Source organism: Aristolochia californica, unplaced genomic scaffold (assembly GCF_029961685.1).
Source record: "Aristolochia californica isolate CCGP_79_NKW_82.1479 unplaced genomic scaffold, dmAriCali1.0.hap1 SCAF_15, whole genome shotgun sequence".
In the NCBI taxonomy this organism is placed as follows: Eukaryota; Viridiplantae; Streptophyta; class Magnoliopsida; order Piperales; family Aristolochiaceae; genus Aristolochia; species Aristolochia californica.
The window spans coordinates 1,454,491-1,479,635 of record NW_027181826.1 but is presented as its reverse complement, the minus strand read 5'-3'; the positions used below and the strand labels follow the sequence as shown (position 1 = coordinate 1,479,635).

At 36.8% G+C, this 25,145-nt stretch overlaps 4 protein-coding genes across 11 annotated transcripts; 3 read left to right on the top strand and 1 right to left on the bottom strand.

Annotated features, from left to right (window-relative positions):
- The first annotated feature begins 127 nt into the window (after nt 1-127).
- Nucleotides 128-4,301, top strand: LOC137952002 (uncharacterized). The gene is made up of 2 exons (XM_068799044.1): nt 128-845; nt 961-4,301. Exons 1-2 carry the CDS (start codon nt 770-772, stop codon nt 3,786-3,788), a joined length of 2,904 nt encoding a protein of 967 aa, XP_068655145.1. The 5' UTR covers nt 128-769; the 3' UTR covers nt 3,789-4,301.
- A 758-nt stretch (nt 4,302-5,059) lies between these two features.
- Nucleotides 5,060-13,705, bottom strand: LOC137951649 (uncharacterized). 3 transcript variants are annotated; one of them, XR_011112150.1, is made up of 12 exons: nt 13,198-13,705; nt 12,881-13,059; nt 12,578-12,800; nt 12,329-12,470; nt 12,045-12,248; nt 11,629-11,763; nt 11,115-11,243; nt 10,034-10,449; nt 9,243-9,459; nt 6,229-6,419; nt 5,548-5,805; nt 5,060-5,483 (listed from the first exon to the last, which is right to left on the bottom strand). XR_011112150.1 is itself a non-coding variant. In XM_068798468.1 (11 exons), the coding sequence occupies exons 1-11, from the start codon at nt 13,590-13,592 to the stop codon at nt 5,628-5,630; spliced, it is 2,409 nt and encodes an 802-aa protein (XP_068654569.1). In that variant the 5' UTR covers nt 13,593-13,705; the 3' UTR covers nt 5,060-5,627. The 3 variants fall into 3 exon arrangements, 1 of the variants encoding a protein (XP_068654569.1); XR_011112151.1 differs by having other exon boundaries at nt 5,060-5,445; XM_068798468.1 differs by having other exon boundaries at nt 5,060-5,805.
- Nucleotides 13,706-15,562: 1,857 nt separating this feature from the next.
- LOC137951983 (uncharacterized) lies at nt 15,563-18,953 on the top strand. Of its 2 annotated transcripts, XM_068799013.1 has the most exons (9): nt 15,563-15,719; nt 15,807-15,868; nt 16,044-16,336; nt 16,515-16,584; nt 17,329-17,384; nt 17,882-17,957; nt 18,080-18,116; nt 18,404-18,518; nt 18,592-18,953. In XM_068799013.1, the coding sequence occupies exons 3-9, from the start codon at nt 16,053-16,055 to the stop codon at nt 18,821-18,823; spliced, it is 870 nt and encodes a 289-aa protein (XP_068655114.1). In that variant the 5' UTR covers nt 15,563-15,719; nt 15,807-15,868; nt 16,044-16,052; the 3' UTR covers nt 18,824-18,953. The 2 variants fall into 2 exon arrangements, with proteins under 2 accessions (XP_068655114.1, XP_068655112.1); XM_068799011.1 differs by lacking the exon at nt 15,807-15,868 and having other exon boundaries at nt 15,564-15,719.
- A 1,737-nt stretch (nt 18,954-20,690) lies between these two features.
- On the top strand, nt 20,691-24,752 carry LOC137951761 (B3 domain-containing protein Os01g0723500-like). 5 transcript variants are annotated; one of them, XR_011112160.1, is made up of 6 exons: nt 20,691-20,918; nt 22,205-22,613; nt 22,779-22,993; nt 23,849-23,999; nt 24,245-24,425; nt 24,735-24,752. XR_011112160.1 is itself a non-coding variant. In XM_068798652.1 (5 exons), exons 1-5 carry the CDS (start codon nt 20,838-20,840, stop codon nt 24,256-24,258), a joined length of 870 nt encoding a protein of 289 aa, XP_068654753.1. In that variant the 5' UTR covers nt 20,691-20,837; the 3' UTR covers nt 24,259-24,493. The 5 variants fall into 5 exon arrangements, 3 of the variants coding, with proteins under 3 accessions (XP_068654753.1, XP_068654752.1, XP_068654755.1); XR_011112161.1 differs by lacking the exon at nt 24,735-24,752 and having other exon boundaries at nt 22,779-23,013; nt 24,245-24,493; XM_068798652.1 differs by lacking the exon at nt 24,735-24,752 and having other exon boundaries at nt 24,245-24,493.
- The last annotated feature ends 393 nt before the right edge of the window (nt 24,753-25,145 follow it).

Below are 25,145 nucleotides of genomic sequence, written 5' to 3'. Positions count from 1 at the left end.
TTTCTTTATTGTTTTTCTTACTGGTCGTTAAAAAAAAGGGTTTCTTTTTTTATCTTTCCTCTCCTTGAGATGAAGCAATAATGGAGGGAAGAGCGGGGGCAATCAATGCAGACATGTTGCCACTGAAGTAATGAAGCTGATGGAAAAGAGAGTCTGCTTTTAATCGTGTTACTGGGTGAGGTTGGAGAGTGGAGGTTGTTGGCTCTGTTTGCTTTTTGTGGCTCTCACCAGGGCTCTGTTGGGTTATTTGATGCAAGTGTAGGGTTTCTTTTCATCTGTTTCGGAACTCTTGTTTTAGATTTTGGTTCGGATTCCCAGGTTACGGGTCTGACTGTATTCAGGCCAAGAACGAATGTTGACGGAATTCTGAAACCTGGATACTTCAAGCAGACTTCCTGATGCTTTGAGGGTTTTGGGGTGGGGGCTGGTGATACAGCTTTTGGGTTTTTCTTATAAATACTCGGTCTCCAGTACTCTTTTGAAGCTCATCAATAGGAAAGAACTTTTTTTTTTTTTTTCTTTTCTTTTTGTTTTCAGTGGGGGAGAGGTGCGGGTTGCTTTTCCTGTATATATGTTTTAGTCCGGAAGCTTTGGATTTGAATTCACTCTTGTGGGTTTTAGCTCCTGAGTGAAGCTAAAGTTACGGTATCGCCGATCCTTATCCCTTCTTTAGATCCGGTATAACCTCTGTTCCGTGCCAAGTCGAATCTCTGTGTTCCCTGGTTTCGTGATGTTTTACATAAAGTAGTCCAACCCAATCAAGTATGGAATGCCTCTGAATCTTGGATGTTTTATTCCCCTTGGTCATGAGTGTTTGAGTTTCGAAAGTAGCAGTCGCCATATCGGTAAAGCTCAGATTCTTTTTCTTTGTGCTCTGGTTAGGGTATTGCCTTAGATGGACTAAACCCTGGCCTCTTTTGTGACCTCGACCTGGTTTTTGTTTCTGGCTGATCGTCGCAGACAGAGTCGTGCTCATGCATCTATCACTATGGAAGCCAATATCTCACTGCGCCGCCCTCATCTTGGACAAAAAGAGCAAAAGAAAAGATGGGTCTGGTTTGACAGAGGAAGGCAAGAGAAAGCCATCAGTGCTTCGGCAGTTACAGGAGCACAAGCTTAGAGAAGCTCTGGAAGAAGCATCTGAAGATGGATCGCTCGTTAAATCCCAGTCCATGGATTCTGAATCCTTAGCTAATCCAGATGGCAGCTTCGGCCGGTCCAGATCACTCGCACGCCTCCATGCTCAACGGGAATTTCTCTGCGCCACTGCCCTGGCAGCAGAGCGGACTTTTAATTCTGAAGAATCCATCCCGGACCTCCAGGAAGCCTTCTCCAAGTTCATTAGAATGTACCCAAAATTCCCCTCATCTGAAAGGATTGACCAGCTTAGAGATGACGAGTACACTCACCTATCTGATTCAGTTGCTAAGGTATGTCTTGATTACTGCGGTTTTGGGCTTTTCTCTTACCTTCAGAGCTTTCAGGCTTGGGAGTCTTCGGCGTTTACTTTGTCTGAAATAACTGCAAATTTAAGCAACCATGCATTGTACGGTGGGGCAGAGAAGGGGACTTGTGAGCACGACATCAAAAGCAGGATAATGGACTATTTGAACATTCCTGAGAATGAATATGGTCTTGTTTTCACTGTTAGTAGGGGATCTGCCTTCAAGTTGCTTTCTGAATCGTACCCATTTCAAACGAATAAGAAATTGTTAACTATGTTTGATTACGAAAGCCAATCAGTGACTTGGATGGCACAGAGTGCAAAAGAGAAGGGAGCCAAGGTTTACAGCACATGGTTCAAATGGCCGACCTTGAAGATTTGCTCCACTGAACTTCGGAAACAGATTTCCAATAAGAAGAGGAGGAAGAAGGATTCAGCTGTTGGGCTTTTTGTGTTTCCAGTTCAGTCCAGAGTTACAGGGGCAAAATATTCGTACCAATGGATGGCTTTGGCCCAGCAAAACAATTGGCATATTTTGCTTGATGCTGGTTCATTGGGTCCAAAGGATATGGATTCACTGGGATTATCACTTTTCAGGCCAGACTTTATCATCACTTCATTTTATCGAGTATTTGGCTCTGATCCAACTGGCTTTGGATGCCTACTTATAAAGAAATCTGTGATGGGAAGCTTGCAGAATCAGTGTGGGGTTGCAGGGTCAGGGATGGTGAAGATTTTACCCGTGTATCCTCAATATTTGAGTGATTCTGTGGATGGGTTAGATGGTTTAGCTGGTCTTGAAGACGAGGAGATTGATGGAAATGAAGAGTTCACATCAGAAACTCATCGTGGTTCTCAATTACCTGCCTTCTCGGGTGCATTCACTTCTGCTCAAGTAAGGGATGTGTTTGAGGGTGAGATGGACCATGATAATAGCTCTGACAGAGATGGAACTAGCACTATATTTGAAGAAACAGAGAGTGTTATGGCTGGGGATGTCATGAAGAGTCCAGCTTTTAGTGAAGATGAATCTTCAGAAAACTCGTTTTGGATTGACTTGGGTCAGAGCCCATTTGCTTATGACCACTCTGGGCAGCTGAACAAAAATAAATTGGGGTCTCCACCTCCACCCTCATGGTTTACTGGTAGAAAAAATCATAAGAGGTTATCTCCCAAACCGGTGACCATGGCGTCTCGGAGCCCTATTTATGATGATTTGCAAGGTCACGTCAGCTCTACTGAAGACCATGTATTATCATTTGATGCTGCCGTTTTATCTGTCTCACAGGAACTGGACCGTGTCAAGGAAGTACCTGAAGACGAACAGTACAATGAAGATCTAACTCCTGGAAAGGCCCAGATAAATGCTGACTACCACTTTGAGAGGGAAATTCAAGAAGTGCCTGAAATTAAAGAAGAGTCGAGTTCTGGTGGAGCCAAGTTAAATGGATCTAGATTCCATCAGAATGGCTCAGCATATGAAATCTATCAAGAAAGTCTTGTGGAGACAAAACAGAGTGCCATAAGGAGGGAAACAGAAGGGGAATTCAGACTTCTGGGTAGGAGAGAAGGGACCAGATTTACTGAGGGAAGATTTTTTGGTGTTGATGACAATGACCAAGTGACCGGTATGGGTAGGAGAGTTTCCTTCACTATGGAAGACAATCGGAGAGAACATTTCAGCCATAACTCAGAGACGGGCGAAGTCTCTGCAACTACATTAGGTGATGATGAGGCTATCAGTGATGGGGAAGATGGGGATGTTGATGAGTGGAACAGAAGGGAACCTGAAATAATCTGCAGGCATCTAGATCATGTGAATATCATGGGTCTCAACAAGATCACCATTAGACTTCGTTATCTGGTAAATTGGTTAGTGACCTCTCTACTGCAACTAAGGTTACCTGGCCTGGATAGAGGGATAGGGCCACCTCTTGTCTACATCTATGGTCCAAAGATCAAATATGAAAGAGGTGCTGCTGTGGCTTTCAATGTGAAGAACAGCAGTGGCGGGCTGATTAGCCCTGAAATTGTTGTAAAACTCGCAGAGAAAAATGGTATTTCACTTGGTATTGGTTTCCTTAGCCATATCCGGATTGTGGAGAATCAAAAAAAGCTTCATGGGGCTTTAGATCAGGAAGACCTGGCCTTGTGCAAGCCAATGTCAAATGGGCATGATGGTAAAAATGCACTGATTCGAGTCGAGGTTGTTACAGCTTCACTTGGATTTCTCACCAACTTCGAAGATGTCTATAGGATGTGGGCTTTTGTTGCAAAGTTTCTTAATCCAGCATTTATCGAGGAGGATGGGTTATCCACAGTGCCAGAGGCTTCTGAAACGTGAGATAGGGGCTCTACTCTACTAGCACATGTTCTGCTTCTGAAATGTGAAATATGTACAACTTGGGATCGAGTTCACAACCAGACCCTCGTAGTTTGGTGCTCTACTTGGTAGAAAGATGATCTCAACCACTACTTCCGGCTTTCAGGAGTACATATGGAGAATGCAATGGACCCATAGAACACAAGGTGCACTGGTTCAGTCATGTTTTTTCGCTTCCCCTCGAGAGTGCACTGGTTCAGTCTTGTGTTTTCACTTCCCCTTGAGAGCTTTGTCCACCTGGTTTGGGGTTATGGCTGTTGATTCAGTGGTTAATTTGTTTATTCTTGTTCTTGTTTTCTTCTTAGCATGTAATTTTTTGGGTTCATGTAGAGTTTCCTTTAGAAATATGTATGACTCGGGGCAATTGTTTCCTTCTGGACTCTTGAATCCAGTCCATATTGAAAGAAATGTACCGGAATGAACTGTTGACAGTTCCACTCTTTAGCAAATTGTCTTGTTCAGATGCTTTATTTTCATGTCCTCTTCTTTGCATATATGTAGCACTTCAGCTTCTTGACAATCAGCACTGTTAAATCATCCCGATGGACCCTTGTACAGGATTGGCAGCTGAGCGAGCTATTCCATATCTGTTTATAAGTTTAGTTTCGTACTGTACATTTTGCTGTGGCCGCCAGAAGCAAGATGAGGAGTGATGTGGTACTTTCATGCATTGGTCCTGATACTGTTCATGAATGCCTGGACATGTTAAGCATTTTAACTGAGACTGTCGGTTCTGATTTTATCGTCATTTAATTTATTCTGGAATTGATCCCTTCAGAGGTTTGACACCTCTAAGTATGTTAAAAGAATCAAATAAAGAAAATTTCATGACTGCTATAGGAAATTTGTGAAGCCTGCCGTTTTTTCAGCTGTGGAGGGCGTGGAGCTGGAATCGTGAGTCTAAGAAACTGACAATTTCCATGCTCTTTGGTGGAGATTAGTATGTTAAAGTTCTCTTCGTCAGATTTTTCTTTTGCATCTCTGATCTGGGTCTGTTGGATTGATCAGGGAAATACAATTAGATCCAAGTTAGGTCCTTTTTTAATTTTTTAGTAACCATAAAACTTTGTTGGCATGAGTTAGGTTTGGTTGGTAGTGCCTAGAAAAAGTTATCATTGAAGGGTTTCTCACTTGGTATTTGTCACTTTCTTGAAGAAGTTCCAGATTTGAGATTTGCAAATCAGAGAGGTTTACTTCAGCAACAAGCAGTAACAGGGTAAGTGAGACGTGCCGTTTTTGCATTTGAGATCCTGAATGTTTATGTAATCTTCCTCCTGATTTGAGAAGATAACGAAAAGATTGTTTAACAAGTATCCATATCCAATGTAGTGATTATCTTTACGCTGTAAGGAATGATTTCATCCATTTCTTCCTTTTCCCCATCAGTGGGACACGCCCATCAAATTTATTCGCCATGAGCATTGCGAGAGGCGTCGGCTGCCACCTCTGTTTGGCTGCCCATTAAGCTTAAAGGGCACCTAGAGGCCTCACGAAATCCTGACTGCTGAGTGGAGATGATTGAGTGGAGAGAACAAACGCCATGGTGGAGTTGCTAAAGCTTAAATCACCAAAATGATGCGTGCTTTTCCAGGCATGAAGCTATCTTCGATGGTTTATCCTGAGCCAAATGCTGCGTCATGACCTCGGTAACAATGACTGGCAAAATTCCGATCATGAGTAGGAGCCGAAATTTATCGTTTCATGGATCTAGGCTTCATACCTTTGAATAGATGGTCAGAGCAATCCGAAGGTTAGGACAAGCACAAGTAAATAGCTAGGCATTATAGTGGACTGTAGGATTTAGAGATCCATCATCTTGATAAGAAAAGCAAGTTCTAATGCTGACTCCTTGCACTGCAGATACTTGTTCTCCTCCACGATATCTGTTGTCAAATTTAGAAGTATAGGACGTTGTGGGTCATAAACAGCGAGTTGACGAACCCTTGCTACCCATTTGGCTGCCTCCCATACTCCAAATCTGGAAAACAAATAAACAAGGTTGTTATTGAAAGAGCTCCGTTGCTGACAACTTGATTCAAACCCCTTCCCAGGAGAGAGAAGGAGATTGAGTAGGGACATTTTTATTGACTGCAAAAGATTTCTTCAGTCAATAAAGATTTCATCACATCACATCACATCATCATCTTCAAAGAGAAGTTGGGGTTTATCATTTTCAAAAGAATTTTTACTTTATACTTGTATTTAATGATTTTTCAGAATTTCCTCCAGATTGGATCAAGCCAACTAGTTTGCCTCAGCTGAGATGCTGAGTCAAGCACCGTGATGTGGTACACAAGAGCCAGATGAAGAATCTGTGTGAATGGTTCAACTTCATGTTGAAGAGTTTCTAGCATCTCAGATAGAATTATGTCCAGCTAAAAAGGGAGAAGAAAAATTCTACCTGGTATTAAAAGATGATGTCACCAAGACTGCTGGATAAAGAGCATCCTTCTGAATATTATCATATGGCGAATATTTTCGAATGGCCTGAAAACCTTCAGCATCTCCAGGGAATCCAAACTCATCATAGTCAGTAGGTTGTAGAGGTAACACAGGATAAAGAAAGGTATGGGTTGGATCCAAAAAAGGGACCTGCACACAAAATTAAATTGCTTCTTTACCAGATCTGCAAACAGAAAAATGAGAAGAAAGTATAATCAAACATATGAGTCATCAACTCATTATATAAACCATTGGACGGACAACCTGGACCCTTTAACACAAGGTGATATCCAGCTCCCTACACCGGTATAGTTCTCTTATGTTGCATTCACAAAATCATAATATGTTGCTCAACAGCTGTTATCAATCATAATAGTTCACTAGTATTGCATTTGTCCTCCATTTTCAGGAAGATAACATGGTAGCTCATGATTGTGTTGGAAATTCGGAATTGATTGAAATCCCAAGATTTCTGTGAATAGCAGTAATTGTAGGGACAGATTTGTATTTCTAATTATAGGAGATTAGCTGTAAATTAGTAGATAATAGTTTTCTGATTTCTAGATATTAGAATCAGATTTGTATCCTGATTTCTAGAAATTAGAAGCTGATTTGTATTAGCTGTAAATTAGATTTGTATTCCTGATTTCCTAGAATATCAATACCATGCTGTATAAATTCCTTGTATTTGATCAGTTCAATATGAATAACATTTCAGAATTTTCTTCATGGTGTTAGAGTTTTAGGCTCTTTGTTGGGATCAGAAACCTCGTCATATAGGCTTTCATTGCCAACACCATACTGCTGTTTCTTTGTGCCCTATTTCTACCTTTTTTTTTTAGTTAAAAAACGGAGTAATTTTTTTTGCTCATTTTTTGTTCTTTTTTCTTTTCAACATTGGTCTTCATCACCATTCTTTTCCCTTTAAATCCTATTTCAAAAGGATTTCAACATGGCTTCTACAACTGAGAAAACTCCTACCGGTCAATCCCTCACTACTGCCCAATCCGAAGAGGTGACACTCAATCACACAACAAGAGAATTACAGAATATTCAATCTGCCTACAGATTGAATTACAAAAATTATATGAAGTGGTCACAAGTGGTTCGGACTTTTCTGAAAGGAAGAGAAAATTGAGTCATCTCCTTGGTACTGGGCCAAAGAAGGGAGATCCCAGATTTGATGCTTGGGATGAAGAAGACTCCATGGTCATGTCTTGGCTATGGAATTTCATGCTGCCAGAAATCAGTGATATGTTTATGTTTCTACCAATGTCTAAAGAAATATGGGAAGCCACACAACAGAGTTATTCTAAGGTAAGGGATTTTGCTCGAGTCTTTGAGATTAAAACTAAAATCTTTGCCACTAAACAGGAAGATCGCTCAGTCACGGAGAATGCCAATCTCTAAAAGAATCTATGGCAAGAGATAGACCATTATCGGTGTATTGAGATGAAGTGCAACGATTATGCAGCTACATTAAAGAATTTCATTGAAAATGACAGAATTTATGATTTTCTCGCTGGTTTAAATGTTGAGTTTGATCAGGTGAGAATTCAGATATTGAAAAAGAAAAAAAAAAGATTTACCTGCATTGAATGAGACCATCTTTATTATCAATGCTGAAGAAAGTCGAAGGGGAGTTATGTTTTATTCTCAATCGGTGGAAGGATCAGCAATGATAACTTGAAAAATCAATGATGAGAAACCAAAGTTTAATGCTGAAAAAACATTAGCCTCTTTAGAAGTTGGGAGAATGGAATCTCAGCCCTCAAACAAAGATAACCTCTGGTGTACCTACTGCAAAAAGCCTCATCATACCAAGGCGCAATGCTGGAAGCTTTATGGAAAACCACAAAGCCACAAAGTTCTCAACGGAGTAGAGGACCTAGAAGTGGAACACAACGAAGACAGGTGAATATAACTCAATCTAGGGAAGACATGTCACATGATGTTGTAAATTCCAGTAGTGCAGGGCAGAATGAATTCAACAAATAAGACATTGGAAGGTTGAGATCACTCCTTGATTCATTAGAGAAGGCTACAAGTACCTGTTCCTTGGCAATTTGGGGTAAGCTTCATTCCTTATATGCTTTAAGTGACTCTGGTTCAGATTTTTCAAACTGTTGGGTTATTGACTCTGGGGCAACCGATCATATGACTCATTCTTCACACAAATTTCTCACATATCATCCCTGCCCTAGCAACAGAAAAATAACCATTGCTAATGGAACCCGGCCATTATTGCAGGCCAGGGAGACATTGTTCTAAGTCCATCCATGATCCTTAAAAACGTGCTACATGTACTAAGTTATCTACAAATCTTATGTCTACTCATCTACTTACAAAAGATCTAAACTATAGTGTGATGGTTTCTCATATTCCATGTGTATTTCGGGACCAAGTTACAAGGAGGACGATTGGACATGCTAAGGTGAGGCATGGTCTTTATTATCTTGAGTTACTTAGTGGCCAAGTGAACAATGGGAACAAATCACCTCTCTCGTTTCTGTCCAACAACTCTCATTCTGATAAAGACCAAATTTGGTTTCATCATCTTAGACTTGGACACCCTTCCTTTAGTATCCTTAGTGTCATATTTCCATCTTTGTATAAGAATATTAACGTAAACGGTTTTCACTGTGGTGTTTGTGAATTTGCTAAACACTGATGTGTTTCCTTTCCTTTGAGTAATAAAAGAACTACAATTCATTTTTCTTTGATTCACAATGATATTTGGGGTCCATCTCGAGTTCCCAACATTTCAGGGGCTTGTTGGTTTGTCTCGTTCCTTTTTCAGAATTTTTAGAAATTTCAGAATTTTCTTCAGATTGGATATTGTTTTTTCTCTTTTTCCTTTTTCTCCCTAACTCATCATCTTTTTCATTTCTCTTCTCACCTAAAACAAGTTTAAAATTTCTGTATTAGCAGAGTTAGCTATGAGAAAGCTATTTCTACAAGTGCCATATGTACCTTTAAAACAGCAGCACGGAATAATTCTGTACAAGCATTAATGGCTGCAGCAACTAGGTGTCCACCAGCACTATAACCCCATCCAGCAAGTTTGTTCTCTTGCACAAATCCCTTTTCAATCAGAAATTTGGCACAAGAGATATAATCAATGATTGAATTGCCTTTGTTTGTCTGTCTTCCTTCATGATGCCATAGTTTACCCTTGCCCCCACCACCTCTAAGAAGCATCCAAAAATAAACATTAGAAAGCCAGCTTCAAGAAGAGGATATCCAAAAGAATAATGAGAGGAACGACATGGTCATCAGAGTAGTTGCTTGATCTAATTGTAGATAGAATTAGCATCAATGCAACAATAGAAGCTGCAAGAATCTGGCAGCTTTGGTGATGTCCACTGGTTGTCACAAACTACATGGAGCAACCAAGTTTTATTGGCACTGAATGTTAGAACGTTCTTTTACCAGGACAAAAGAAAAAGAACCAAATTCATGTGTTGGAAAACCTAAAAAGCTTTCAAAAACCTCATGGACGGATATTCACACACAGATATGTGTGTTTGCAGCATGTAATAGAATCTTTATAGCTGACCAATAGCGAAACCTTAAATTTTATGCATCCATAATATGACGATACTGAACAAATGCATGAATTATTAAACAAAGTATATTCATCTGAAGTCAGTATATGATGTGCTATATAAAGTGTCGACATAATTCATAGTAAACCTCTCTAATAAACTAAACACAATGAAAAGATTGATATATCTAAAAAAAGGATGACTCAAAGAACAAACCTGACATCTGCATATGCAATTATCCATCCACGATCAAGCAAGCTTTTGAATTCACTGCGCCATCTCTTATCTAACAATTCCCCATAGGCCCCATGACCATGAAGCAACCCTGGCTTTGGACTCTCTAGTTTGTGTTTACTTGAGTAAACAATGGTCAAAGGAACCATTACACCATCTGAGGGAACCTCATAGTAGTCACACACATAGAACTCAGAGAGATCATTCCAAGAGTTCTCCACCTCCTCAGCTTCGGCTAAAGAGTAAAGACTACCTGATTTTGATGATTTCTTCAAAGGATTAGTAGCAGAAGCAGCAGTCCCATATAAAGTCCGTGTCCTCTCATGCAGAATGTCTTGTTGTTGCACAATCATCCATTTCCCATTTGATAAGTCATAGTCAACTACTGCATCTGGCATCTGCAGAAAACATTTTAACTTCATCACATATAATTCCTCATTTTCTTGTATCATCCTTTCCATGTATATCAGTTTGTCTAGGTTAACAGTGCAAAACTGAGAAATAGACTAGAACTTTTTTTTTCAAAAAAAAAATTAAAATAATTCTACATTATAAAGAGGTAAACTGGAGCATTATTGCAACTGAAAATATATAAGAGCAAAAGAAATACTATTATATGTCTAATGAAAAAGCTTTTTTTAAAAAAATGGTAATAAGCTTCCTCTTACTAATTTTTTTACTATAAAAAATAATTTAATTCTACATTATAAAGAGGTAAATTAGAGCATTATTGCAACTGAAAATATGTAAGAGCAAAAGAAATACTATTATATGTCTAATGAAAAAGCTTGTTTTTTTAAAAATGGTAATAAGCTTCCCCTTACTAATTTTTTTACTATCTAATTTTGACAATTATAGTCATATGGATATTTTTTCTTTTTTAAATAAATAGTCATATGGATAATATTCTGCACATATTTATTTAACCAGTATACAATGTTAGTATTGAATTGTTTTATGTCCTTTCTCATCAAGCAGTTCTATAAGATAAACAAAAGTACACTAAATGAGTAAGTAATGGACAAACATACCACACAAAATAAAATACATGAAACAAACATACCACAGGTGAGGAAATTATAAACCGCATTGTTGAGGAGTAGTAGTCATAGTTGGTTCCAGCTAAGATTTGACATACATGTTCAGGAAGAGGCAAGAAGTGTGGTCCAAGAATATTCAAATCCATTGGAAGCTGAGAAAAAAAAGTGACCCAAAATGAATCTAGGTTTCCATCTTACATAACAAAATAAATTTCAAATAAAAAAGCTTACATTATAAACTACCTGTGAATAAGTAACACAATTAGTCACATTGATTAAACAGGAAGAATGTAGGAAAGACAATCCAATGGTAACAAAAGAGACCCTTAATTGTGGCCGGTTGTCATTCTTCTTGTTTTAACAAATCTGTTGAAGCGAAGCATTTAAGATCGCCCTTTGTTTCATCTCGACTCTCTACAAATAAGGAGTTTGCTCCCCAAGAACAAGGCAGTAGAGAGGTTGAAACTTTGATGTACTTGTATTCATGCATGCAAATAGTAAATTCCAGTTTCATAAGACAAGGACATGCTCGTTTACCTTGACATCCACAGGCAGTGGTAGAGCAATTGAGCAAATTTGGTACTTCCTCCCTTCCCTCAAAATAAGTGCCAAGTGCGTGTCACAAAAATCAGCATCCTCGATACTTATATTTGGATCATCAATAAATACATCCTGCCAGAAAGAAAACAATTTATTTAAAATATAAATTTAAATAATTAATTCGCCAGAAAAGTCTCATGCCCCATGCACATCCTCCACAAGCCTTTTTTTTTTTTTTTTTTTTTTTTGCGAAAAAAGTCAGCCATTCATAGAACTACGACAATTCTTTTGACATAACTACAGAACTTTATTTATTGACAGAAATGATGAGAAATAGGAAACTCTTGTGCAAATGGCTCCCTTACAAAAATTTGGTCATTGATGGTCAAAATGAACACGACTAACTAGCGAACCTCCCAAGTTTTCGAACCAGCTGCTTCAACAGAACATCTGAGGAGGTAATGGGAGTCCACAGGCGCTCCTAGGCCCATTCTTGCAGCATCTGTAAATAAAAAAAGATACCCTCGATGGTGTTCAATTGTGCAATGAGCTTGGGGTTCACACTCCCAGACTAAAGTCATCCCAGACGTGGGATTTTCACCATTTATCAGATACACCTACAAGAAACAAACACTGGTTGGAACACAAAATACCAACGCATATTTGCTACAGTTAAGATTCTGAACTAGATATGTACCCTTGAGAAAGTATTTGAGAAAGTATGAACAGTCACAAAGCGAAAATCTTTCGTGTTTCTGATGTTAACGTAAACATTTTCATCAAACTCTTCCAGGATCAACAAGTCTTCCTTATCAGAACCGATGATGCTGCAGAAAATCCTAAAGAAAAAGCAATGTCCAATAATGTTCAAGAGCTTACTAATCATAACAAAAGTAAAACTAAAGCTAGAAAAGTTTCACAGACAGAGAAAAAGAAACATGCAAACCTATATGGTCTCTTATTGCCATTAGTTACAGTGTAAAGCAATGTTTTCCCATCCGCCGCCCAAGCCAAGTTAGCTACCCGGTCGGCACGAGGCTTGTCACATAGGGAGCCCAACGCCAAGTCCCTTACAGACATAGTAAAATAATCGTTATCCTTATCATACATTGTGTATGCAAGAAAACGGTGATCTGGAGACACTTCCGACAGTTCTTCATAGGCATATCCTGTAATTCAAAAAGCAAAATTGGAAAAATGGCATTTTGAAAGACAGCGTAAGTAAAAAATAGATAAACCAGCAATCTACCTCCGAATTTTTCAGCTTCCTCATTATAATCCAACAGCTTCACCTCAATCCTTCTCCCAGAAGTAAAATCAAACCCAGCCGATGGCTCATTATACGAAATGAATTCCTCGTTCAAAGTTGCAGACCTCCTACACAACACCGGGAATTGTTTCCCTTCTTCCACCCTCCTATAGTACAACCTGAAAACAACAGAAAACAAGAGCAATTCAAGCAAAAAAAAAAAAAATAACAAAAACAACTTGAGGGAACGTAAGCATCAACTGAAAGCGTTTTCTTGTCCAAGATGGAATAGTAGCAAGGGCATTGAGATCACTGACCAGGGACCCCAGCGAACCGGGGGAGTCGAGAGGTGGGAGGTCATACGGGGGGCCATCTCGGATAGAAGCTTCCGTTGGAGGCGTTCGGTATCGGTCATGACAGCCTCGGTGTACTTCTCCTCCTGCTCCATGCAAACGTCCATGTGCCGCATAGCAGCCTTGTCGGCGAGGTCCGACATCCAGCTGTAAGGGTCATGCCAGGTCTCGCCGTGTATAGAGAAGGGGACAAGTTTCTCCGGGGGTTTTGGGGGCGTCGGCGGGGGAGGCGGGGGAGGCGGAGCTTTGGGTCGTCTCGTGGATCGAGAGGATTTTGCGTGAGCGAAACGAAGTAGGAGGGAGCTCACGCTGGGGGCGTGTCGTGATTGAGGTCTTGCAAGGAGAGAAAAAAGAACCATTTTTTTTCCGCAGAGGGATGTACTCCGCAACAGTCGCCGCCGTTGGGTTTTCGACGGGTTTTTGTTTCCCAGATGGCGGAGATGGACGGGCTTAAGGTGTTGTTTGTGAAGATAGATACACCAGTGGAATCGAGGGAACTAAGGGATGTTAATGCACTCTGTAAATCACTTAATGTGGCTTGCCTGACCGGGAATCAAACCAATTTTGATACCAAATGACAAACACCTGACTAATACATCCCAAAAACTGACATGTTATGAGCGGAAAACATAGGTACTTAACCCAGGACCATAACACCTGGTCGCCCCTATTTTGAACCCTTCACCCTAAATTTGTTAAGTTTCTTTGACCTAAACCCTAAATCTATCATTCCTACCCAAAATTCATTCAATTTTTTGTAACCCAAAATTCAAAAACAATTTTCCATGGCAATAATACATAAAATGACTATCTTTTACGTTTTGAATTACTGAATGTTGTATTAGTTTCCTAGTATCATATTGGATCACACCTGAATGAATGTTGTATTATTGAGGTTTAAAATCTTTTTATGATCCCATGATGATTCAATTTAGGAAGCTTTTGGATGTCTTTTGGTCTACTCATGATTCCAAGCAAAATTTCGGCCAAGGTCTTAATGCAAGTGGTAAGAGCTGTAGTGAAGTGGAGGAAAAAAGATGGAAAATTGTTGTTTACTAATTGAAAATCAGTAATCTTGTCTATGAGATTTTGTACCAGGGAAATGAATTAGTTTTTGGCATAAGATGAAATCGTGATACTTTTTTTTTCTAAGATTTAGTTGATATAATATTAGATGATGCAAGAAATATGAACATTTTATTACTTGTAACTTATGTTTGTTGCAAGAGTTGTTTTTCTATCAAGTTGAAGTTACAAATTTGGATGAGACCGTAAGCTATGGCGACCAAGTTTATAGTAGTTGTGTAATTGTTGGAGTTTTTTTTTATTTTAAATAATTTAATCAATGTAATGAAATATTATGTGATGTTCTTCATATTGATGTTGTCGATGACATCAAGATGAAGGAGGTGCAAGAGAAGTAGAAGAAATCTCATAGTCATTTGTACGTGTCATATACACCAAATTTTTTACAAGTTTGAAGCTACCAACAAACATTTGATTAACTATTTTGATACTATAAAAGTAAGCATTTGTTTAATTATTGTATTTTTATATATTTATTTAATAATTTAATTTTAACTATTTGTTAGTTTGTCACAAGTTACAATCTATCGTTGTTTATTAATAAAAAAATTAAGTAAAACATTATAAAATATATTTTTTATATAAATTAATGACGGTTAATATTATATTTAATTATTAGTTTAGGGGGTTAGAATTTAGATATTGAAAAATAAAAATTTGATTAACTATTTTGATATTATAAAAGTAAACATTTGTTTAATTATTTTATTCTTACATATTTATTTAATTAAATAATATTATATTTTTTAAAAATTATTAAAATCTCTTTTTTATTAATAAAAAAATTCTCTACACTTTACTCCTCACTTTCCATTATGCACAATAACACAAAAAAATGTTTTACACTGTACTTTCAATTACGCACTAACACAAAAAAGTATTTCACTTTCACTTTCCAAACCGATTCCAAACAATTTGGATACTTCACCTTTAGGAGACATGCATCTCAAAGTCTAAAACTTCAAAACGAGCAAGTCTACATGATACCTTAAGCCACATTGGATAACAACTCTCGAAGAAGAAACACTAATGAAGAAGCAAGAAGAAGAAGGGAAATAAAGTGAGAGAGAAAATATAAGAGAAATATAGTTTCTCTTTGTTTTTTTCTTATATTTCTCTCTTCAAAAATTTGTGCTGCCAAACACTAGAAAAATTTGTGTTTGCCTCGCACCGCAAGAAGTCTCACTTTTAAATACGTGGAAAGCGGAGAGATTCTCACCCACCTCTCACATTAATCGGTCTTTCTCAGCTTATAGTTGTCATTGAATTTTTTCTCTTCCCCCTTCTCTGTATTTTTTCTCGAAAGTGAGTCTATTGTCTTACCCCCATCCTTCTCTACAATTCTCCCATTCAGACGAACAGAAGCAAAGGCGGCCGCCGGCTGGTTTGCGATCAATAAGGTAAGGGTTCGTCATTTTCGGAAATTTGGCATTTTTTTAGTGAACCCTATTTGTTGATCAACCGTCTCCGACGTGTTTGTGTCTTAGTTTGAAAGTGTTTGCTGAGGATTAATACTACCAGAAAACTGATATGTATAAAACCTTTAAAGGTCTGAATCTCAACTATCGGGTTATTGTTAACTTCTTGTGCTTTCACCTTGAGCTCTTTTGTGGGGAGTCCAAACCCTCGCTACCTCTCTGTTCTATCCATGTGCCCTATAAAGATATTTCCATTCGAGCAGAGAATACCACCATTTCAATTTGTGATGTATTTATCCGCTGCAGGTCATTTTGATGGAGGAGATTGCAGAAGCAGTTGATAAAGTGATAAAAGAGTGGAATGAAACAGTTGAAAAAACCCATGAACATGTAAGAGAAATTGAGAGATGTGGAACGTCTGGGAAGGGGACAATGGAAGCAAATTCTCTTCCGAGATTGAATGCTGCAGCACAGGATGGATTGGCCATTTTGAGATCTTTGCAATTTCGGTTAGATCTGTTAGGGCAACAGCTTGCTTCAGAAGAAGAAGTGGAGTCTGCTCAGGCCAAATTGAAAATCTGGAAGGAACAGTATGAGAGGTAATTTCTCTTTCTATAAAGTCTAATGCCAAATATTGAACTTATTAGCTATTTGCCGTGTAACTTTAACTTGTTTCTGTTAGGATCGTATCCTTAATCATGGTTGTCTTGATTGAATCTTTTGTTTAAAATTGTGTGGGCCTTAAATAATGTTTTATTTATTTTTTTCCCATTGCAGTTTACATATGAGCTTGAGAAGTGCTAATTTAAAAGCAAAGGCCAATATGAGGAAAGCTGCTCAGGAGGAGGTACTGCCTTCTATTATGTTTTTGTTTAGGTTGTGAAATGTTTTGTGATGGGATTAAATTTAACTCAACCCACTGTGCCCGGATCTGGTTGATGATCAGGCTTTAAAAATAAGGGCCTGTGGCCATCTGAATGGATTTATTCTTGGATATCCAGATGCCATCTAAATTCTTCGCCTGGAAAATATGTCCAATCTTACCTACTACTATTGGTAGAAGTAGGAGTCCAGCAAACAAGTGCCATGACTACTATAAGTCAAGATATATGCTGTATACTGCATCAAAGCAGACAAGCAGCAAAAAAAACACAGAGCAGATAGTATATGCATCTAGTTATATTAAACATATACTCAGTACGGACTGTTCCTGATTTATTATTTTCTATATATTTCACTGTTGTTTTAGTAGCCGGTTGGCTGCTCCATACTCATGGTTTGTGCTTTTGTCTTATCTAATCCAAATCTTTCTGGGTGGCTATCTGAAAATTCAATGCTACTCAGTTGTATCTCATTCACCTTTTCTTAGGATTATGCCGGGGCCATTGGTTAAAAAGTTAATGTTTGATGTTATTGGAAAAGGGACATCTCATAGACAGATGCCTAAAAGTCTCAGTATGTCTTGCATAGCCGAAGCCTGCAATTTTTCCTTTTTTGCATAGTTAATGGCACAAAGATGTTAGTGGAGCATCGCCCTACTATTTGTTGTAAGTGCTTTAACCCTGCCTGAATATTAACACCTTGGTTGCAGAGGGAACTTCTTCTAGGAGGAGGCGAAGAGTCCACCGTTCGCAGACGTAACTTACAGTAAGTATCCTTATTCCGGATTTTGAGTACGAAAGGCTTTTATCGGAATCATTGAGTTCTTGACAGAGTTATAGATATGAAAATAAATACATTTATGTTCATTTAGAAGATGTTGGTTTTTATTTAACCATAGACTTATGAAACAAGAGTCTTTCTATTTAAGAACCTTCTTCAATATGATACTTTGTAGAGTTTTCATTGGTAGAAGGAAGACCCTTTTATTCCGTTTGTTGTTAGTTCACTTTTGTCTTGTTCATTATTTGCTAAAATTTGCTCTAGTCACTATAAGAAATTTTATGGCTTTCTGCAATCTATTCCTCCTTCCCATTCATGGAATGTATCTAGACTATTTTCCTTTTTTCTCATGTAGCACATGTTTGTTAATCTTCTTTTTTAAATGAGTACAAACAACCTTTTCCATCAATTACACAGCTTTCAATTTCTTTACTACAGCCTTTTGAATTTTGGCTGAAAGAATTTCGTTTCTGGTCTTCTAGAACGAATGCTGGTATTACATCTGCTGCGGAGAGTATCACTGACGGCCTTCGCCGAACTCGTCAGCTGATGGTGCAGGTTAGTTATTTACTGGTAGTAATAATTGTTAGTTTGTGGGTTCATTTTTGTTTCTTTTGTCCTTCTGTGAGTAGTTTTCTTCTTGATCGGTCGTCTTCCTGACTATCTTTTGGTTTTATCAGGAAGTGGAGAGAAATACAAACACAGTAATGGCTTCTGGTAAGTCTTTTCTTCCAAGTATCTCGAGTACCTGTGATTTACTGGTCTTACCTTATCCATATGTTATTGCTTGTCTAAAACATGCAATATAGATAGCCACCATTTGACACGTTTTATACCATGTGCACGTACATATGACCGAGTATTTATATGCACCTGTATATGGATGCGGAGAAAATGAACTTTTTGGGTGACAGGTTTAATTGGTTAGACTGGATAACATTTTCGTTCTTTCTAAGAACCATATCTGCTCAAACTTACAACTTTCGGAAAATTTTGCTGTTCAGAGGAATCCACAAGTGTACTGAGAAAGGCAGAAGGTGAATACAAGGGACACCGCTCCCTGCTGATGCGCACTAGACAGTTGCTCAATACAATGCAGCGTCAAGATGTCCTTGACAGGTGATATAAAATCATTGGATCATCTTGAGTAATTGACTGCTGAAGAAGCTCACAGCTAAATTTCATGGAACAGGGTGATACTTGTCATCGGGTTTATCTGCTTCATATCAGCTGTCCTTTACGTCATCTCTAAACGTTTTGGACTGCTTAAGTTGCAGAGAAAACTCACAGCTGCAATCAAGTCGGGTTCGGTGGGAGTTCAAGATATCGTAGGAGGGGTTGCAACATTGCTGGCTGAAGATGGCCTGAATCATGAGAATTTAGTTGCACAAGCAGACCCACTGGCAATGCACGATGAACTTTGATAGTTATGCTTCAGTTGACTTGATTGTTGAAAGCCCTTCTCTCCAGGTTGCAGGATGATTCTCTGATAGGCAACAGCTGTTTATTACACTGAATCATACTGTGAAAGAGTAGGCAGATCCCAATTGGCAAGTGATTTATTCTATTCTACCCTGATTCTCACTGGAAGGAGGGGGTACCCTAATTTTAGAGAAAACCTATCTTCACTCTCCCTTCTCTACCTTGTGAAGGGGAAGGGGAAGGGGGAAGGGGTGGTGATCCCCCAATAATATAACTAAAATACCTATATAGATTGGATGTCACATTCAAGAATTTTAAGCTATTTGTGAGTCTTACCTCTCCTGCTTTAACAACTTTGTCTTGTGATGAAGTGTTGCAATTTAGTTTTTAAATACCAAAAAACTAATTAACATAATTTTTTGATAAGTTTAATAGGCATTTTGGTTGAATTGTAAATTTATTAGGTTACAATTAAAAGATGTAAAATATTTATTCCATACATTTGAATAGGGCTAACAATATTACTTAATTATGTTTTATTTTATCATTTTACCCATTTTAATGTCGATAATATTGTACTCATATGAATAAAGATTAATCATAACTCATTTATTAAATTACATTAGTGCTAGTATAGTTGAATGTGAAAAAAATACTCAACCTAAAGGTTACATAATTCTACTTCACTTCACATTTTTATGATTTCTTAAAGTCATTTTATATGTTTTTATGATTATCTAAATATTTTATTTATATGTTTAAATTATGATTCATTAAATATTTTAATTTTGATGATAACAAATATTTTGAAGTAGTAAGTCAATATGCCAACTTTATGAGGAGTATAATTCATATATTATTGAAAAAAAGGGAATTTATATTTAAGAAGATTTTCTTTGTAATTTTTTAATTCGGTAATTGATGAAAATTAACCTATATTATTAAAAAAATATTGAAAATCTTTTGGACATGCTCCTTTGAGCACTCCAATTGCTCCTCGGCTCTCGTCGCCATATAAGAAGATGACCCATCATTGATTTCGAGGTATTTATTCTGAGGTTTTCACAGTTTTTTTCTTTTTTACTTCTATTTAAGATACTGTGAGGAAGACGATGCGTATCGTGAGGAAGACAAAGTGGTTTAATTTTTCCTAAGTTAGGAAAAATTAAACTAGCGTCATAAAAATAATAATCCATATTTTTTATTTATTCAATATATTCATTTTATAATTACTGTATTAAATTAGTAATTTAATAGTCAAAATTAAAATATTGTTAAAATAAATATTTGATAAATTATTTTGGTTTAATTATCACATTACTATAATTAATTAAACCAATGGTTTTAAATTTTGTGACAATATATTATTAATTAATAATACGTAAAAATATATATTATGTTATTGATAAAATAATTTATTTATTATATTATTTTTTTATTTCTATATTAAATTAGTGGGTTTTAATGTTAAATATATCTTATGTTATTAAAAAAATAATTAATTTCTTTATTATACTCGCATATATTATTTTTTACTTTTATTTAATTTTTTTATAATTTATTCTAATCACATGTAATTATTATATTAATTTATAATAAACATTAATCATTTAGTAATATAATATAGTCTTTCATTAATTAGTTTATTAATTTATTTTAATACTACACATTAAATCAAGTATAGTAACTATACTTATTTTGGTTAATTATATACGTAAGCATATGTTCTATTTAAGTTGTTTATTTCAAAATTTTCATTTTTGGCACTAACAGTGGAATTTGCTTTCAATGGGAGTTTAAATCTTACTCATTTCAAGTTAAATGCGGACTAACCACCCATTACTCGCATCATCATTCAACATGCTTTTTGGCAGTCGCAACCTCCAGATATCTGAAACTTAAAAAAACAACTCTGGCCAGTTTCCCGGCCAAACTTACAATCTTGTGAGAGGCAAGTTTTCAATTTTTCCAGTGAAGGTTTTGGAGAGAGATCACTGGGTTATTTTGAACCAGAGAATGGAAGCGGGAGGCCAGGAAGATCGGAGTGGACAATCCCATTTCTTCAAAATTATGTTTGGGAATTTTACTAAACAGTTGGTTAGTATTTTTTTTTTTGTGATATCCTTGGCGAGTATGACTTTCCTATTTTAGATATTTTGCAACGTGGATTTTTGTTCGGTTTTTGCCTTTCGTCGCTATAATATAGGTTGGGCCGGGAAACTGGCCAGCGCTGGTTTTTTCATGTTTTAGATATTTGGAGATTGTCAATTGCCAAAAGCATGCTGAATGATGTTAGTAAAAGTTAATAACGGATATTTGGTATCTTAAATAGAAGTCAAATAGAAAACAGAAGACTGAAGTTTGGGAGACAGATGAGCCTTGAATTCCAGCTACTTCATTGGAGGCCTTCATGCTGGAATTAACGTGAATTCCATACGAATACATCTATGTGGTATTTGAGATTGGTGTCATTAATCTATTGAATATGACAACAGTTATTTTGCAGCTTTTAGGAAATGCTTGCAGAGGTCATGGGTTGCATCCTTCTAATGTTTTAGTGTAGAATCTCTGCAACTGCACTTTATGATTTATATCTGTATGACAACTAAAAAATACTATTTTTTTCTTATTCTCAGTACTCATTCAATTGTAGATGTGTTAATTTGATTAGCCATAAGATTTGCTGAACCTGTGGCATTTAAAGTCCCCTTAGTTTTAAGGACACAGAAGTGATCAATGTATTACTTTATCTAACATATTAACTAAAAGAATAAGTGATGAAGGGAAAAAGGAACATATGTAAAGGGGTTGAAAGATCTTATTGAGTATAAGAAAGTTGCTTACAAGTTGTTTGTGTTGCTTCTAATCATTTTTATAGATGCAAAAAGAGATGCAGGGATGATATGTAAAGATGTGGAGAGATCTTCTGAAGTATAAGAAAGTTTGTTTATGAATTGTTTACTCTTCTTTTAGTCACGGAATAGAGATTGCATGAATACCTATCAACTTTTCTGTCTGTTGATTTTTTATTGTGCGAATGAAATTGATAGATCTATAGTTTTTTTCTGAAAAAAAAAGTTAAAATGCAGAAATAAACCAACAAAAGGAATGGTAAAATTGGCTTCCCAGGAAGTTGATTTATCATAATTGTCTTGTCAACATTATTCTTTCTGATGTTGATATGCACTGTACAGTTAGTGTTGGAAAATTCCCTTTATAAATTTATTTGTGTTCAGCTGTTGCATGCCTATGGTATATACCCCAACAATCCGTGAAGAACTGGGTTGTTGGTCTTGGTTCTTGTTGTGCTATGTTTATTTTGTTTTGTTTTGTGTATATCATTTTTCCTTGACAAATCTGATGTCAGTTGTTTCAAAATGTAGCGGATCCCACTAGCTTTTACAAAGCATATTTCAGGGAAGGCATCTAAAAGAGTTATCCTAGTTGGACCCAGCGGTGGGATTTGGCATGTCCAATTAGATATGAGGAGCAGCAATGACATTTATTTACTGGATGGTTGGCAGGATTTTGTGGAAGACCATTCCTTACAAGAATATGATTTTCTTGTCTTCAGATATGATGGTAGGAAGCATTTCTCTGTAAAAATTTTTGATAAGACTGCATGTGAGAGAGAGGATGCGTTCATTATTGAAAGAAGCAAACGAAATCCCAAAATTTGTGATGGAAGAAAGAAACCGGTCAGATTCGAAAAGAATGCCTCTTTGGCTTCTGGTCACCTATCTCAACAAAAATCAGGTTTTGAAGACTTAAAGGACTGTCCTTCAGTTCATGGTAAGAAAATTTGGATTTTGATTATGTATTATAATGCACTGTACACCGTCCTTTAATAATGCTGTATCTAAGAAGGAGAAACATTTTTAGCATTTAATTCTAAGCACAAAATTTGGTGTTCCTTATATTATTCTTTTCCTGATCATCAATTTATGAATGAACCAGGTGTGGACAAGGTAACTCCTAAGTTAGAAAGAGATGTGATGATAAAAAAGGTTGTTAATACGGCACCTATTGACCTTCATTTACCTAATAAAAGACTTCATGTTTCTTCAAGAAGGCTCACTTCAGTTAAAGAAGAGTACTCAGAAATTTGGGATAGGACTAAATCCTTTGCCTCAAACAATCCCTGTCTAAAAGTACATCTGACGGCTTCACATGTGAGTAGGGATGCTTTGTGGTGAGTTTTGCTCTCATATTTTCCAGATATAAAAGCCTTATCTTGTTATTCTGAAAGAAAACATTTTCATTTTTATCCTTGGTTGACAAGTCCATCTAATTATTCATTTTCATGTCTTACTATGTTTGTTAATTCAGAATAAGCTTCTTATTCATGATTGCTATGAGATATTAGAATTTGCTAAAAAAAATAAAAAATTTGTTGTTTACTCCTTCAATTAAATTACTCATGTCATTCTAGCAATTTTAATGTTACTTTATATTTCCCAATCACTAAGTGAACTATTTCTACAACCTTGATATTAAAGGTTGCTGCAGAAATGGTTTAGGTTAGGGTTACTGTCTTTTTTTTTTTTTTTTTGGTGGAAAAGTTGGGAGTCACCATCTCTAAAATGTCCTCTGTTAAAACCATTTTTAATCTACCAATTTTACTCTTCTTTTTGTTTGTGGTCTCATCGATTTGAAAGAAATTTTCTTTCTTTCTATTAGTATAAAAAACATTAGTTTCATGATGTTATATTGGTTTTTCCTGGTGTGATGGGTGTCAAAATGGTTTTCTTTTGGTAACAGTAACTAGAGGGGAACAAATTTGAATGGCCAAACGTTTTACCTGACTTTTCAAAATGCATTTCTTTTCCTTACTCAATGCAGTGTATGTTTTTTTGCTTATTTGGCAAACTGGAACTTTCTTTTATCTATGTGATTTTGAGTTTTTACCGAATAAGCGTCTCTTGCAAAAAAAGATGCTATTGGTGGCTGTAAATAAAACCCATTTCCAGAGCTCCTATTGTCAATCAGTAATTGTCCTTTTACTGATAATGGTGATTCTCGTGCAGCACATGCCCTCTGCATTTTCCAAGAAGTATCTCCCAAAGAAGAGCTGCAACATGGTACTCCGAGATCCAGAGAAGAGGTGTTGGGTAGTCAAATACATTTGTGGACAATCTAGAAACTGTTTATCTGGTGGGTGGACTGCGTTTGTTCGGGGTAATAAGCTCAAAAAAGGAATAGTATGCATATTTGAGCTTGTAGCTGAATTAGAAATGGTGGTTCATGTTTTCCAGTAGGTTATTTGACTATTTCCATTTAAGGAAGAACACTCAACTCCCCACATGAACTCTCCAAAAAATAACTTACCAAGATATCTACATACAGTTCTTGTTCCATTTTCCAGATATTTCCTTGGATTTATATGAACTAACTTCGTTTATAATGATGTCTTTCAAGTCCAGAACAGTATTTCTGATATTAATGCCTGGAAATGAAGGGATCAAGTCCATATGAAACAGTAATCAGCAAAGACTGGTGCTATATCTTTATCAAGTGTAAAATGCAGTTCATCTACATCTCTATGCAGTGAAGAAGACATGGCAACACAGTGCAGTACCTAACTCAGAGATGGGAAAGATGCAGGTTTGGGAATTTGATGTGGGTGGTAGGTTTCTCTTTGAGGGAAACCTGGAATGGTTTGAAAGATATGTTGTTTCTTAACCAAGTCTATGATAAATGATACTTGTCTATTTTAGGTATCATGTAAGTAAATTAATTAGTATTTCAAATATTATTTTAATTATAAATTAATATGATTAAATGTGGTATCTAGCCTAAAGTTTTCGATTAAACTCGTATATATATTTGTTTTTAAATACTAATTTATTTTTAACTCTTGATTATGAGAAAAATAATATTAATTATATGAGAGGTTAATTTGGTTAATCTCAGCTCCCAGGAAGAATTCCCCCAGGAAAAGCACGACCCAAGTGTGGAAAAGAGGTACGAGAGCTGCGCCGTTGAACAGGAGAAATCCCTCTTTCTTCAAGTTCATTCTCTCCCAATTCGTGGCTGAACGACTCGTAATCCCTCTACTCTCCCCTATTCTCTGCTTTCTTTTTTTCTTTTTTTTTATTGTCTGACTACCTTCGGCAATATTTCCTTGTTTTGAACATGGAACGGATGCCTCTTTTCCCATTACTTTCTTAGTTTTCATAGGAAGGAGGAGGCCATCCTCCATTGGCCAGCCATTAAACAAATAGAGAGGAAGAATGTGGAGGGTCTACCTTTGATCTCTTTGCTTTTTAGTGAGAGGAGGAAGTGAAGGGAAACAGTCATGCCGACAAAAGACTATTGCATCAG